At 42.3% G+C, this 16,478-nt stretch overlaps 1 protein-coding gene across 1 annotated transcript; it reads left to right on the top strand.

Annotated features, from left to right (window-relative positions):
- The first annotated feature begins 10,789 nt into the window (after positions 1-10,789).
- LOC123970340 (neuronal pentraxin-1-like) lies at positions 10,790-14,818 on the top strand. Its single transcript, XM_046048342.1, has 5 exons — positions 10,790-11,262; positions 11,662-11,869; positions 12,661-12,902; positions 13,297-13,476; positions 14,153-14,818. Exons 1-5 carry the CDS (start codon positions 10,843-10,845, stop codon positions 14,372-14,374), a joined length of 1,272 nt encoding a protein of 423 aa, XP_045904298.1. The 5' UTR covers positions 10,790-10,842; the 3' UTR covers positions 14,375-14,818.
- The last annotated feature ends 1,660 nt before the right edge of the window (positions 14,819-16,478 follow it).

Here is a 16,478-nt window from a genome sequence, read left to right as displayed (position 1 = left end):
CTTTCTGTCATCTCGAACCAGTCTGCCCATTCCCCTCTGACATCAACAAGGCATTTTCATCCACACAACTGCCCCTCACTGGATATTTTCTCTTTTTCGGACCATTCTCTGTAAACCCTGGAGATGGTTGTGTGAAAATCCCAGTAGATCAGCAGTTTCTGAAATACTCTGACCAGCCGGTGTGGCACCGACAACCATGCCACGTTCAAAGTCACTTAAATCCCTTTTCTTCCCCATTCTGATGCTCGGTTTGAACTTGAGTTGCTGCCATGGACTGGCTGATTAGCTATTTGTGTTAACAAGCAATTGAACAGGTGTACCTAATGAAGTGGCCGTTGAGAGTATATTACTGTATAAGACTGGGTGGTGCTTGTTGGCTATGGCTTCATGTGTGGCTGGAGAAACTGCAGGTGGTAGCTGGAGTTGGATTGCCAGAAAGTTGCAGGTTGCAGGTCAGGCTGGGGGCTGCTGGTTTTCAGAGACTGTAGGCTGATATTCAAGTTGCAATTTGCTGCTTATGGCTGCAGGCAGAGGCTAGAGGCTGGAGATGGACCCTGGAAGATGCTGTTGGAAAGCTGGGTCCATAATAACTGGATAAAATAAAATTATTATTATTATTATTGAAAGAAATCACTAAATAAGTAATGATTAAACTGTTAAAATTATTAGCTAAAAGTAATGGATAAATAGTTGTTCAGACACAAAAACAAGAGAAGTAACATAGCAGTAAGCTTTTTAAGCCCAATCATGTAAACTACAATGTTTCTAATGGGACACAAAAGAATATGTAGATTTATATTATTTCAATATATATACAAATAGGAACATTTGAAACAAAATACAGGTCGTGACAATTGTCCATGTGTACTTGTATGTGTGTGTATGAGATGATGAGGGAAAAAAACTCTGCTTCAGTCTTTCTGTTTTGGTTGCATGACTGAGAAGGGGCGTGCCTGACCACAACAGCTTTAGCAGTCTGTTGTCTGTTCAGGTTCTGCAGTCAGCCGAACGCACCGCTCTCTGCAGAGCCCTCCTGTCCTCAGCGGAGCTGGTACTGATGTTTCCTGTCAGGATGCTCTCTGTAGCCTCAGAGTACGATTAAAGGATCCTCAGAGAGACTCTGAATTTCCTCAGCTGCTTGAGTTGGTAAAGGCGTTGCCTTTAAAGGCGTTATCTTTCTGACCAGAGTTTGTTTGTGCTGTCCATGTCGGATCCTCTGTGATGTGGTCTCCCAGGTATTTGCAGCTGCTCACCCTCTCCACAGTAGTCCCATAAATAATAATAAATAAATAAATAATAAATATATCCTAATCCTAATAAATCCTCAGAGGCTTGTACATTCTCCGTTGTTGTGCTCTCCTAAAATTCACAATCAAGTCCTTGGTTTTTGCGACATTCATGAGCAGGTTGTTATCCTTACTCCAAGGTGAAAGGTCAGCCACTTCCTCCAGGTAGGCCTTCTCATTGTTGTTGGAGATCAGGCCCACCACCACTGCAAACTTAATGATGGAATTGGAGCTGAACCTACCCACTCTGACCATCTAAGATCCAGGTACACGGAGATGGTCAGTCCCAGTTCATTCAGTTTACCAGCAAGTCTGGTGGTGACTATGATGTTGAAAGCTGAACTGTAATCAATGAACAGCAGTCTCATATAGCTCCCCTTCTGCCCGTCAAGATGAGAGAGAGTGGTGTGCAGAACCTGGGAGACTGCATTGTCGGTATGCAAACTGCAGCGGGTGAATCATACGAAGAGGAAGACGCCAATGTAGAACTTGACTCTCAAAGCATTTTATGACCGCTTAGGTGAGGGCCACTGCTCTGTAGTCTTTCATGCAGGCTGGAGAAGCATTCTTAGGCACAAGGACAGTAGTGGATCTCTTGAAGCAGGTGGGAACCACAGACTTGGCCTGGGAGAGGTTAAATATTGTGGTAAACACTGGAGCTAGCTAATTAGCACAGGACTTAAGTACTCACCCAGATATGCCATCTGGGCCTGGTGGTCAGAGCCCTCTTCATATTATGCTCAGTCACTGAGAGCATGTGCTCATCTCCAGCGGATGAACTAACTCCAGCTGTGTTAGCCAGTGCCCTAACAATTAGTCGGCAAGCTAGCAGTGCTGTTGCCAGCCTCAAACTGTGCATAGAATGAGTTCAGATCATCGGCTAATGAGACGTCAGTACTCACATGCTGACTTTGCTGTTGCATTGTGGAATTTTTTAGCAACATGCAGAAGTCACAGAATTACTTTAAATGCAGGTTTTAAATGTATCTGACAACTACACTCTTATTAAAACCTACCAAACAGCTTTGTCAATGATTAGCTTTGAGAGATATGTAAATTACCTCTGCGTTCATGCAATTCCTCTGTAATCGCCTGCAACTTCTGTTGACAAGATAATCGATAGTCACTTACACGGGTACCTATTCATTCATGACCATACAGGCATTGCGGAGTGAACATCCTGCAGACATGTCTCCATTTACACTTGATCAATTAGTTCATATGAGACTAGATGACACCCAGTCAATTGAATGAATGTAGGTGTCTACTTTGTGTGTCTTCCTCCCAGCAAAATTAATGTGCATGATACTCACTGAGCGATTACCTGCCACAGCGTCAGCAGATAAAGAAGAACACTTGTCTTTCTTACTTACTTACTTACTATAAGGTCCTATTTTAGCTCTATTTTGTTAGCAGCAGTTAGCATGGGAGACAAACACAACTGCTTCCATTGAATAAAAATGTATTTTTACTGAATGGAAGACTAGATAACACACATACACACATAAAAGAGAGAGACCAGCAGAGACAGGGACTGGGGGAGGAGAGGAGGGAGATAAGGGTTGATTGACCTTGAGTTTTGAAGTGATGTCTTCAATAATGGTGATGCCACTTTGTATTTTACATAGCAGACTCTGGGAAGATTTGTGACACTGCAGGCTCAGCCCTTGTCACAGACATAGAAAAGGCAATTTTGACACACTCTCACTCTCACACACACACACACATACACACACACCGGTGATGAGACAGCTGCTTCCCAAACACACTGAGAGGTGTGGGCGGTGTGGAGTACCTGGGTCTGAGAGCAAACCACTACAGACCACTTCAGCTGACTGGGATGTTATTTTGTTTTCTAAAAGGGAGGGCAGTACTGAATCATCATCTGAACAATATGCAAGTAGAGTAGATAGATGCAACATCAAAGTTACATGATAAAGGCAAAATATCAGGCTGAATTAAAGGAGTTGTTTCTGAAATTAAGATTACACTGCCTTTATTTGTCATCGCTCAAGGTCTTAAATGCTGACACGTGCAGAAAATACAACTGAACACAGAGAGATCTAGCAGGACATGCTGCACTACATTTTATGGAGAATTGGCACATAGGGGCTAAAAGGAATTGTTATGATACACAATCCTTAAACGTGTGATTCAGATGAAATGCATCTGGAGATCTCATTTTATTACTAGTGATTAAACTACATTGTGGTTATAAAGCGGTGGGTTTGTGAGCCCAAACATGCCTAGAAATGACAATGGCACTCACCAAGAAATGCTTTGCATCTGTATTATTAATGTGCAGTTTATCGCTGCTCCACATTTGTTGCAAATAAATAAATTGTATGTTATAACGTTTCTAAAATCCTACATTATAAATAATGTAGATCTTTGAAAAATGCACCCAAAGCAAATGTGGATGACGATAACACTGTACTTTGATTAACTGTGTGGATAATAAAATCTTATAATTTTGACACACAGATAATGAAATATTCCAATTTCTCTGTGAAAAAGTTACAAATTTACAACAAGACACAAATCAAGTCAATTAAATAAACATGACAGAAAACTTGTCTGTTGAGTACTGTTTTGCTTCTAATTTAAAAAGAATTTTAAAATAATAATGATGAATATTTTTTGCCAGCTTCTGTTCATGCAAATCAAGAAACCTGGCGTGTTGATGAAATGTTCTCCACTTTTTTGCCTCTCTGTAAACTAGGTTCACTTCAACTTCAGTCAAAATTTAATCTCCTTTTGGGAGAAATAACCCAGCACAAAGGAGGGCAGTGGCAGAGTTGTATTTTACAAGGATGCTTTGGTCACTTGATGTAATTGAGAAGGGATGTGCAGAGAGCTCACTCTCCCTATTACACACTTCTACTCCAGAGCCTTCTGCTTTACAGGGTTTCATCTTCACAACCTTATTGAGTCCTAAAACACACCTGCTCCCACAGCGCGACGGCCTCGCTCTGCCACTAAACGCTAAGTGCTTCGGCTTGTCTTTAAGACCGTGAACTCTATGGGAACTGTTGCTCCATTATAGCACCGAATAAAATTTTAGAAGGCTTAATGTTTATTTCTGTCAGGATGATGCTGTAATAAATCTCATAATAGGTTGGATTTTATTTTTATTTTTTTGAGCCACTAATAGTGACATTTTGACAAACGGTGACATTTTCATGAGCAGGGAAAAAGTGACCTTTCACAAGCAAACTACAATGTGTTGTGATAATGTTACTAGCCTTGCCTCACACATACACTGCTTTAACTTCTTCATTCATCTTTTTTTATGAAAAGGTCTTTAAAATAAAATGAAACATTTAACAAGGTTCCTGTTCAGATCCAAACCTTACTAATGAAAGCAAAAGGTCCGTCAGCAATCAGACTTAAGGCCTCAGAAATCAGGTTTCTCAAATCCCCTACCCTGATTACAGAAACCATGTTTGTTGTATACAAGCTGTGTGTGATTGCTACATCTATCACTAATGCTTTCTTCTGCTGTTTGTTCATCAACATGATGATTAGCCATCACCAGTTTGACACTCTGGATCTTGAAGTCCCAGAGGATCTTTGCTCGGTCATTCTCAACTACTTTAGGAGGTGTCTTTCATTTTGACCTTGGGACTTCCAGCCCAAACTCATGGCAGATTTTCCTGTACACTATGCCAGCTACCTGGTTATGGCGCTCCATGTATGCTGTTCCTACCTGCATCTTACACCCTGCTGTTATGTGCTGTACTGTCTCAGGGGCATCCTTGCACAGTCTGCACCTGGGGTCCTGCCTGGTGTGGTAGACCCCAGCCTCTATTGATCTTGTACTGTGCCTGTTCTTGTGCTGACTTGATTAGTGCTTCTGTGCTGTCCTTTAGTCCAGCCTTTTCTAGCCACTGGTGGGATGTCTTGATATCAGCCACTTTGTCTATTTGTCTGTGGTACATGCCGTGCAGCAGCTTGTCTCTCCATGAAGGTTCTTCGTTTTCCTTGTCCTCACCCTCGGGTTTCTGCTGCCTGAGGTTTTCACTTAGCCCTTCATCTTTGGGGGCCATCTTCCTGATGTACTCCTGGATCTTTGTTGTTTCATCTTGGACAGTGGTTTTGACACTCTTTGACACTGGTAAATCTACACTCAGAAATCAGTTGATTTTGTTCAGAGATGGAGAGTGTGTGAACCCCACTTCTCTGTAATCACTGGGACTAATGTTAAGCTAACTGTTGAAGGTCTGTAAGTGCCAAAATGTATTTTTTTTAAATAAATCTATTATTTCATATGTTAAATACAAAAGATGTGATGTGTGGTATAGAGGATTTGGAGCTATTACTGCAACAAGTAGCCTTACTAAGTCCTTTTACAGTTGCTTCATAATAAGTAATGCAATTACTTTTTAAATAAATTATATAAGTAATGGATAACATTTTTCAAGTTACATGCCAAACATTTCTGAAGACAGTATTGACCTTTTGAAGCATACCTTTAACCTGTCTTTGGAATAGATGCTGTTTAAAACCACACAGGCCTAAATACAGAATTATCATTTAAGTCAGTCTGATATTAAAGACTTAACCCACTTTCTCTATTGGATATATTTTGGCCACGAACCTGTTGAGGCAAAGGCCTAATGGGGAAAATGTTGTTTTTGGAGGGAGTCCAACAAGGCCAACACAAGCGGCTTGATGAACGGTGCTGTCGTAGCAAAAGCGTTAATGTGCAGGCTTTGGAGAATTATGATGAGGTTAGCTTAGCTCCTAGAGGAACGCATAATGCCACCAGTATTTGTTTATGTCACTTTGGGTTTTAATGAGAGGAGAATAAGTTAGTGAATGACTCTCTGGTGTGGCTGGACATCAATAAAACAATGTACCTGTCTGAGAAATTATGAGCAATTGATTATAGAGTTTAAGGTTGAGGCCAAATCATTCAGTCCTGTGACATCTACATACATGAACCTGTAGAGAGAAATGATGGCCCTAGATTTAGAGTGATAAGCGATTTACAATGTTTGTGTGCGTGTTTGCACATGACTTGAAACTACTGCTTATCTTGTGTTTGTGTGCATGTATGAATGGATAAAATCCTTCAGCCTTCTCTGCTCTTCTACATACCTCCGCTCTTCCTGTGCTGTCCCCAGTGGGAATACATGCAGCAGACTGCTCCACAGTGCAGTCATCCCATTGGACAACTCCCTCCTGACTCCCCCTTCATCTCCTTCTCTGTGGGATGGTTGAAATGGAGACGTCAGAGCAGCAGAGACAGCGGAGCTGCTGTGCCGAGGCTTCAGTTACCTGGCAGCGCATTTTAATTCTCAGCAGTCAGAAGTGGAGCAGTGAAGTGTGTACAGAGGGAAAGTAAAGCTTACTTTGTGGAACCTGGACAGAGCATACAAAGTGAGCAAGCTAACAGCTTTAACAATTAAAACTGCAGGTCCTTTGAGCTGTAAAAACAGAATAAAAAGGGATTAAACTATCAGAATAGAGTTTTTTTTAATGTAGTAGTGAATATAAAAAACACCAATATACGGTGGTTTATGTTAAAAAAAACACACAGCCTCTGCCCTCACTACACAACCCTTCCTTGTTTGTGTTTGTGCTGCACCCCCACATCATTCTCTTCTCTCTCTGCCATTGTAGATGCTGAATTAATAAGCAAGCAGTTTGCTACCAGTGTGTGAAATTGTTCATATCTATCTCTGCCATTAGAGAGTGGGTTCTATTATACAGCTTTGCATTATTCAGTGAGCCTGAGAGACAGATCATTATGGATTTCAGCCTTTTTCCACACCAGCCCCTGGAGTCCAGCAGCCTGCCGCTGATGCATGCGTAGGTCTGACCTTGTGCTCTGAACACTCTTAAGGCTGGAGGGGCAGGGGGAACGGGTCAGCTCAAAACTGTGTGTATAGCTCATAAAACATCAAAGCAGAACACACCAAAAATATGGCTGCAAACTATCAAGTCACAGCACTATACTTTTCTTTCAGAAAGACAGAATGGGTTTGTAATTAGAAAGGTGACCACAACGGGAGTGCCACAGTTTCCGAAGTTCCTGGTAACAAATTAGGTTACACCCTGGAGAGCTGATTGACATCGAATGCAGTTTTTCAGGAGACTAAGTGGCAGGCACATGGTGAGAATGAGTGAAAACATGGCTGAACATATGCAGTACTTTTTTTTAATGCGTGGGTTGTGAATTGAATAGTGAATAGATATATGTGGCAAGCTGCTCATCCCTTACTGTACCAGAGGTGGGCTGTTTCCTGGTGGGAAGCACTACTCAGCTTGATCATTAACATACAATTCCGCACATCAAGAGCTTTTAAAATTGCTCCATTTGGTAAATGGGCATTGTATTGCTACTGGTCTGCTGAAGATGATGAATAAGGTATTACATGTTGATCCGCAGCCGTTCAGACTATGTGTGCGCTAATGGCAAGTATGCCTGGTCTTTAATGTGCATATGCTGAGATAGGGATTTGTTTCATGCCTGTCTTGGACCCCGGCAATTAGACCGTGCCATTAACCATTTGTTATATCCGCTGTTTCTCGCCAACAGCTTGGCACCTTGCTGATTACAACGCGCTGGATCAATAATTAAACAAATTAAGGCGGACTGCCGGGTCAATTTCCATCCCATCTTAGCCAGCAGCTGCCGCGACATAATGCACAAGTCTTAAAACCCCTCTCGTAATGCAAAATTAAAGGCTTGCTACAAATGTTTTGACTGAACATTTGTTTCCAGTTTTCTGTTTGGTGGCACAGTTTTACGCAGCGCTCTGCCACACCGATGCGGCAGGGGGGGAGAAGTCATTTTCCTCAGAGCAGGCGGCAACTCTTCACTTGGCAGCAAACCTGTGACTTTTATATGGCTGCTGACTGTGAATATAGCCTATTATTACAGCACTTCAGAGGGGAAATTAAGCGTTTTCTGTTCCGACTTGTATGAGGTTTCACGTAATAAGAATACACATAATGAACCAAAAGTGGGCCAACTCACTATTTCAAATAAATGAGTTATGTGATAAATTCTGTTTCCTACTCATAGGCTACTCACAAAAAGAACAATTTTATTTTATTTTTTTAAATCTTTGGTCCTGGATGCACACTGACAAGAGCTAGTTTAGGGATGATTACCCATTCATCTCTGGCAGTATTTTGCCTTGTCCTTGCCTGCACCATATGATGTTTAGTTTAGATCAAGCTGTTTCCACGTAGCTGTGCGTCACTGCCATCGCTGGTGACTCGTTATCCTAACATGATCTATGGGTTGGAGCTCTTCCCTCTCTGTGAATCATATTTAATATTGCGAGAGCCCGGGTGGGTTGTTACGTAACAGTCTGTTAAATTATTTGGAAACATTTCACTTTCCTCTTAGCGCCTCCGTCTTGTGGCGGTGGGATTTAACATGCCCGCTATCTACACATGCGAGGATCCCAAAGCATCCCTCTCCTGCTGTGTGTGTGTGTGTGTGTGTGTGTGTGTGTGTGTGTAGCCCACTGCGTTGGATAGGCTACTTTGCTCTGCTTCGTCTTTGACAATCAGCACATCTGTTTCTCCTCACTGGAGGACAACACTTGTAGGCAAAAATAAGGCTCACTTGAAGTGTTTGGGGAAATGTGAGTGGGGTTTACCCGATGTACAGTACAGTGACCTCACTGAAGCAAACATTTGTAGGCTGAACCCCGTAAACTACAGATTTCGCCGTGAGGATGTACGTGTCAGAGCGCGTGCGAGAGAGAGAGAGAGCGAGAGAGGTGGTGGTGATGGGGTGTGTGTGTGTGTGGGGGGGGGGGGGGGGGGGGGGGGGGGGGGGTCCGACCGTGGGACAGGTTTCGCCGTAAAGTAGGGAGCGGCTTTCATTTAAGGTGGACCTATAATTTCGCCATATAATGCTTCTGCCACGTGCTTAGGAGGTTTTAAATAAACCCAATTTGTCATAAAGTCCAGCAGGTGGAAGGTCAGTAGGCTAACTTTTGCTGAACAGTAGCAACAGGTGGAAATGATGTAATTTAACTAAGCACAGTAGAGAAGCTTACAATTTTGAGGTAATCTACTTTTGAGTAGGCTATTTCCATGGTATGCTACTTTATTTATAACCTAGGGCCACTCCTCTAGCCTACATTTCAAATCAGTCAATTCAGTCTGGAGTAGTTTGAATTTTATTTTTAAAAAGTGCATTTCAACCTGTTTTCAAAACTATTTTGTTTCAAGAATTTCATCAAAACCTACTGTTTTATAACTCTAGTTTTGCAATCTGCTTTAATTATTTTTGGATCTTTGGATACAACACGTTGATTTAAATTAAAAATTAGTGTGCTGCAAAATTAGATTTTTAGGAAGGAGATTTTTACTCAACTAGATAGGCTAGAAGACTAAAGTTGTTGCAGGTTAAACAGCCCGACACTTTATGGAGTAGTGTTGTGGTTTTTCTCAGTGCCCCAACTGAACAGAATAAATCTCAGAGTAGAATACAATAATAATTAAAATAATATACAGATAACCATGGTGATCTTTGATATCTCCAGAAGAACATTCTTTCTTGTCCACGCCTTCTCACATGAGAAGTTCCTTCCTTGGGCAGGCAGTCACTCCCATACTTGGCAGCAATCTTGCTTTTGCACTGCTGGGCCCAAGACAAGCTTCCCAGAAGAGCTCAACCCACGTCCTGGCTGTGTTCCTCACATCAACACAGAATGAAGCACATTTAACCATCCGTCAGTGATCAATACCTAGGATGTCTCCATACACAGAACAGAAAAATGATTAAAGTTGACAATATGATACATATAACACTCTGGATACAGTTCAAAGATGAACAAAGCACCCTCTTTCCTGGCCGAAACCTCCATTTCCACATAGGCTGCTCAGAGAAGTTATAGTCCTGTTTTGATCTGGCCACTTAACCTTACTCAGAAACTGTGTAGCCTGTACCATCATTTATGGGAAACAAAATGTACATTTATATTATGGTATAACAATACATCTTGTATTACACATCCCAAATGTAGGCTAACACAGTAGTTAAGCTCCACTTTGATCAACTTCAACAAAACTGTTGTTCATACACTACTACACTATCAGTGATAACAATCCTACAATAAATAACACAATGAAACAGACATGAGTGCTTTCACCTTTGCTAGTCTGCTTTTACTTATGATACATTTTGCTAATAATACTTTTGTACTTTTACTTAAGTAATACTACTAGTAGTAGTACAGATAGTGTGACTATAGATAGTAGATGTGTGAATAGTCTACATATGGCCTGTTTAAATATTCAACAATTTCCTTTTAGACATAGTGTAGGCACTCTGCTACTGTAGAAATTGTGTGGGTGCTTTGCAAACAGTAAGGACGACCTTAAATAAGGGGCTGGACTCTGTAGGTACAGCAGAACCCGCTGCCTTGCCTCTGTGATGCAGTGAGTCTGCGTTGCGCTAAGTCCGCTATATAAGATGCACACAGCGACCAGAGCTCACAGCTTCAGTGGACAGCTCCGTGGTGCTGAAATCTCACAGACACCACTCACTCACTCTCTCAAGCCGCGTTACATCACTGGAACCATGGACGGGTTCTCGTGGAAACTTTTTCTACTTTCTTGCCTGGTTGTTGCGGAGAGCTCCGCGCAAGACTTCGGACAGACGCAGTTTATTTGCACGTCGGTGCCCAAGGATATGGACCTGTGCACGGCCACGATGCAGAACAGCGGGCCGGCGGAGGATCTGAAGACCACGGTCATGCAGCTGAGGGAGACCGTGCTGCAACAAAAGGAGACCATTATGAACCAAAAGGAGACAATCAGGGAACTAACGTCCAAACTGAGCCGCTGCGAGAGCCAGAGCTTCCCGGTAGCGGCGGGACCCGGCGGGAAACGGCCGGGGTCGAAGAACACGATGGGGGATGTATCCCGGGGCACCACTGACACTCTGGCCCAGCTGGGACAGACTTTACAGACGCTAAAACAGAGGCTGGAGAATCTAGAGGTAGGCAAGCATAGGAGAGCAGCGCTGAACAGGTCAAAAGTTAATTAAATTAGCCTCCCTGGTTATTAATGAGAGTGAACCTGTAAAAGTAGGCACTGCTGCGATATTGTTCTGGCTTTGTGCAGTCTCTGCTTAGAGCCACATGTGTTTTAGTTCATCTTTTTCTTGACAGTCAGAGAGAAACACCATGTGAAGTAAACCAAGTGCAGGGTGGCTGCCTTTTGAATAATATGACGCAGAGCATACACACACAACCAGACAGTAAGGAACACGAGTGGGACTGGGCTATAAGTCATGGGAACATGTTTCAGTGAGTTTAACACAAGGAAGAGAAAGAAAAAAAGTATTCCCTGTTCTCGTTTTAATAACCCAGCATCTGTTTCCCTCTGTCCGATGCAGCAATACAGCCGAGGGAACAGCACCGCGCAAGAGAACAGCCTGAAAAATCTGCTACAAAACAAGATAGACGATATGGAGAAGCAGGTTCTGTCCCGGGTCAACACGTTAGAAGAGACCAAACCGGGCTCCAGGAATGACACCGAGCAGCGGAACAGAGTGGAGTCCACGCTCACCTCTCTGCACCATCGGATCACAGACCTGGAGAAAGGTGCGTTTGGATTTTCAGGGCGAGCGGAGTGCGCGCGTAAGACTTCTGCTGCATTTAATGCGGCTCAACGGGACTTCAAAACAAGAATAAGTGTAAAGTCGTTGCTTTTAGGGTCAATAGGCGACTCAACATTTAGAGAAAACTGAAAGCCTCATCATTACAGCGCTCATGTTGAACCGTTTACAATGCCGCAACCATCACGTTGCGCACAGATAGTGTGAGGGAGGAGAGGAGAGCTGCAATGCTTAGCATATTTCAAGACCTGTTAGCACTTTTGCTTCGCTGAGTTTATGTTTTTCACAGCCAAAACCCGACCGTCTAACTTGCACATGAGCCTATATGCAAAGACGACATTTTTTTGCAGAGGTCAGAGGCAGAAAACTTTGCAGGGTGCGCCTCGCGCTGGCGCGTTTTGGAGCACATATCATGGCTTGTTCAGCTTTTCTGCACGTGCAAATGCGCGTGCGTATACGTTGTATGTAAGCGAGAGGGAGAAGGAGGAGACAGAGCCTTCCTACAACAGGCAACAGACAGAAAATCAATGTAAAAACATCTTTCATATTTAATCAGATAGGGGTCATTTTAAAATTGTGAAATTACACTGTCAGACATGCTTTCTTTAGCTTTCATTAAAATATCACATAAGTCAGGCACTCCTCATCATGTATGTAAAATGCACGTTTTACCCTCCACTTAATACCTAAATACAACAAAATGCTGAAAATACTCACAGTGTATTCAAATAGCTGATCCTCACATTTGACACAGTGTAACTGACATTTCATCTACAGGTAAAGACACCAGGCCAACAGATAAGTTCCAGCTCACCTTCCCCCTGAGAACAAACTACATGTACGCCAAAGCCAAGAGGAGCCTTCCTGAGATGTACTCATTCAGCGTGTGCCTGTGGATCAAGTCCAACGCCTCTCCTGGGGTGGGGACACCCTTCTCCTACGCTGTCCCGGGTCAGGCCAACGAGCTGGTGCTGATCGAGTGGGGGAACAACCCCATGGAGATTCTCATCAACGATAAGGTAATGGAAAACTGATTATCATGGATAAAGATGGATTTCTAATATAATTTCTTATCTTTGCCATTGCACATGAGCATTTACATGCATCAAGTTAATATGTGGAACAGCTTATAGTGGGTTCAACAGTAGGAAGAAGTTCTAGTACTTTGTGCTTGGATAAGTCAGAATAACGTGACAACTTCTCTGTACCAGAACTGGAAATGAAACAGGTGCTTAGGTGAGCAACAGAAGGCCTTTTTATAGCCGAAAAGATGTGTGACAGTGATGCAGCAGGAAGAAGAGAAGGTGTGGAAGCGAGGAGTTTTCAGGCAGGGAGTGACTCTGCTACTAAAGTGTGAAAGACAGATTGTTAACTGGAGAGAAAGACGTGACTTATGCAATGTCTCTGCTGCAGGTTGCAAAGCTGCCGTTTCTCATCAATGACGGAAAATGGCATCACCTTTGCATCACATGGACCACCCGTGACGGGATGTGGGAAGCCTTCCAGGACGGAGTGATGCGGGGAAATGGTGAAAATCTGGCACCATACCACCCCATCAAACCAGAGGGAGTGCTGGTCCTGGGACAAGAGCAGGTGGATATTTATATTTATTTTCAAATCGGTGATTGCGACTTCTGCACTTCCTCCAATCCCCCAACACAATGTATGCCAATTATGCATTTCATTTTAGATAAAGATTAAAGGTGGGAATATGAAAGAAATAAGATTTGGGGAGACATCGAAATGTGGCCAATTAAGGCTTTCCAGTCAAATTAGTGTGTAATTTATTGAAACACCTTATTGGAAAATGAAATAGTACAGTTTGGCAATAACTACAGGAAAACATTATTTGAGATTTTTTTTTACAGAGAAAATCAGTTTGTTGCACAGAGCAAGACATATCCACTGTAAAGGTACTGCAGATACTAAAGCATTTGGCCAAATGAAACTCTCTAAAATGTCATGCATGCTTACGTAAAGCAAAATAAAGATAACTCATTTGCCTCTAAGTCATATTTTTAAACTAACCACAGCTAACAGGACTCAAGATGAAGTCAAATCTATGAACAAAACTCCTCTCCAATTATGTCACTTGTAACAAAATCTTGTTATTTATAGTCTTGTTCTCAAGTGCACGTCAATTTAAGGATTCTTTACAGGAAAAAGTGTGGAGTCACCTGTTTTTCCAAACTGTACATCCTTCTCTGACCAGATAACCTTGAAAAATAGCAAACTATTCAATTTAAAACGTATCTATATTGTTCCACAGGACACATTGGGAGGAGGCTTTGATGCGACACAAGCTTTCGTTGGCGAGCTAGCAAACTTAAATATCTGGAATAAGAAACTTTCTATTACCGAGATCTACAACTTGGCGACCTGCAACAGCAAAGCATCGGCTGGCAACGTCTTCTCCTGGACGGAGAGCAACATCGAAATATTTGGCGGAGCGACCAAATGGACCTTTGAGCCTTGCCGTTCGCTCAACTGAACTGCATTTCACTGTTCAAGAAAGGCCTCTCTGTATTTCTGAGCTTTTGTCGTTCTTGTCTTCATTTGACGTTTGTTAGAGACTATTTGAGTTATTGTTAAGCTTGAATCTGGGATTTCTATCATTCTTAGATATTTGTGTGCAAAACAACACTTTTCATCTTGAGGGAAAAAAAAATCGAATTCGTCTTGGAAACCTCAGTGAGAAAGTATTGGTATCTATTTTTTTTATTGGACATTGAGTTGAAAGCACACCTAAGCTTTTCGTTTGGCTTATTTCATCTTGGACCGGCAGCTGGCAATCTGCGCCTTATGTTTGGACAATTCACAATCCAAGTGAGGAATTACATAACCACCCCCGCCCCCTTCCCTCTGGAGAGTGGGAGATTACGCTGTCCATCCAATTCTTGTCAGTGTTTGGCGCCGTGAAGTGATGTCTGACGCGGTACAGCCCCCTGCAACCCCCCCCCCCCCTTCACCCTGCCCCGCCCCTCCGGAACTTGCACTGTGACTGACGAAGAGATCGCCAGGAGAGGAGGGTATGTTGAAGGACACTGCAAAGTCAGACTGTGGTACAAGTCAATTTGTAATCGTTGTTCGCTTCAAGTGTTTCTGTAAGAATGTCGTTAACTTGCCAACATTGCTAAAAAGCCTGGGTGCCTTGGGCTGGTACAAATATTCAGCACATTCTGTATGTTATAAGTTGCAAATTCAATGTTTATTGGTTTCTGTTTTCTTTTCTGAGCTGGGTTGAGTTTCTTGTTCCTCTGGTAAATGTAATTTAATTACAGTTTGTTATCTGACTTGACGTGTTTTGGCAGGTGTTTGTACTACTCTGTATTAGGAATGTTACAGTATTTGTATAGTAACAGCATGAATGACAGAGTGCTGTGAAAGCATTGTTGAAATCTGCTTTACTATCTTCTCTGGGTCTGGGTTTTTTACTGTATTGTTATATGCTCCAAGCATGGCAAAACTGAGAGATGAAGAATTTAATTTTTGTAATAAAATTGTGATACTTAATGTCACAGTGCATTCCTGGCTTTGGTTATGTGCATCAAAATGTCAGAGGGAAAGGGGCATGAGGGAAGGCAACACAGAGCGAGTGGGTGATATACAATTTTTACCATGGCCAAACAGCAAAGAGGAGGAGCTAGTGGACAGAGAAGTGAAATGTCCAAAGTCAGTGAAGGTCACAAAGAGGGCGCTTGGGAAAAGAAAGGAAACAGTGTGGGTGCCAGTGTGTTTGTGTGCAGTGGCTCTTTATAAGCTGACTGCAGAAGATAACCCACTCGCTGTTTTGTTGTCGCTGCTGTGAGGTGCAGTGCCAGCACTAAAGACAGCGAGGTTGTCAGAGGAGAAAAGTGCTTCGTCATATCAGCCTTTCATTGGCACAGCTCAAGTGAATGAAGCCTAAACTAAAACTACAGCACTTTAAGCTTGACTCTCATTATCAGTTCACCCAGAAGACCTGTTGCTGTAGCACCAACCATTTATATCGAAGAGATGTGACTGCTGACAGTTCCTGCATTTAAATTAGACACTTAATCTCTTGCTCAAGCGTCAAGTGGTGAAAGCAATACATCAGACAATACGATTTTTCTTCCACTATTAGACCACGTTGAGATATTTTACCATGAGACATTTCAAAAAAAGCTCTTCACGGTGAACGTTTTCTTTTTGTTTTAGAAAACCTCTAGATCCTCAGATGTTTATGATGTAATGTGCTGAATCATTTCTGCTCATTTACATCACATTTTGTCTTTTTATTATATTATGTTTTATCTAAAGAAGTTCAACTCCTCAATGTTCTGCTTATAAATAAATTCATTGAGCCTTGACTGAAACATTATTGGGGAAAGACAGAGATTTCAACAACTTTCTACATGTCAAGTGACTCTTCAGCTTCTGCCGTCACTGCTTACAAGCTAACTGATACTTCATCTAAAACGCATATACTTTAACTATCTCTGGCTTGAATGAAAATGGAAATTTCAATTGCTTTCATTGTTTGCAGTTCAACTGACAGTTAAAAAATATAACTGCCTACAGGGCTTTAATTCAGCCCAAAATTTCAATGGCTTTTTCGTTCCCAAACATCAGCA

Source organism: Micropterus dolomieu, linkage group LG04 (assembly GCF_021292245.1).
Source record: "Micropterus dolomieu isolate WLL.071019.BEF.003 ecotype Adirondacks linkage group LG04, ASM2129224v1, whole genome shotgun sequence".
NCBI lineage: Eukaryota > Metazoa > Chordata > Actinopteri > Centrarchiformes > Centrarchidae > Micropterus > Micropterus dolomieu.
Note: the sequence above shows the minus strand (reverse complement) of the source record. Positions and strands in the feature narration are given on the sequence as shown.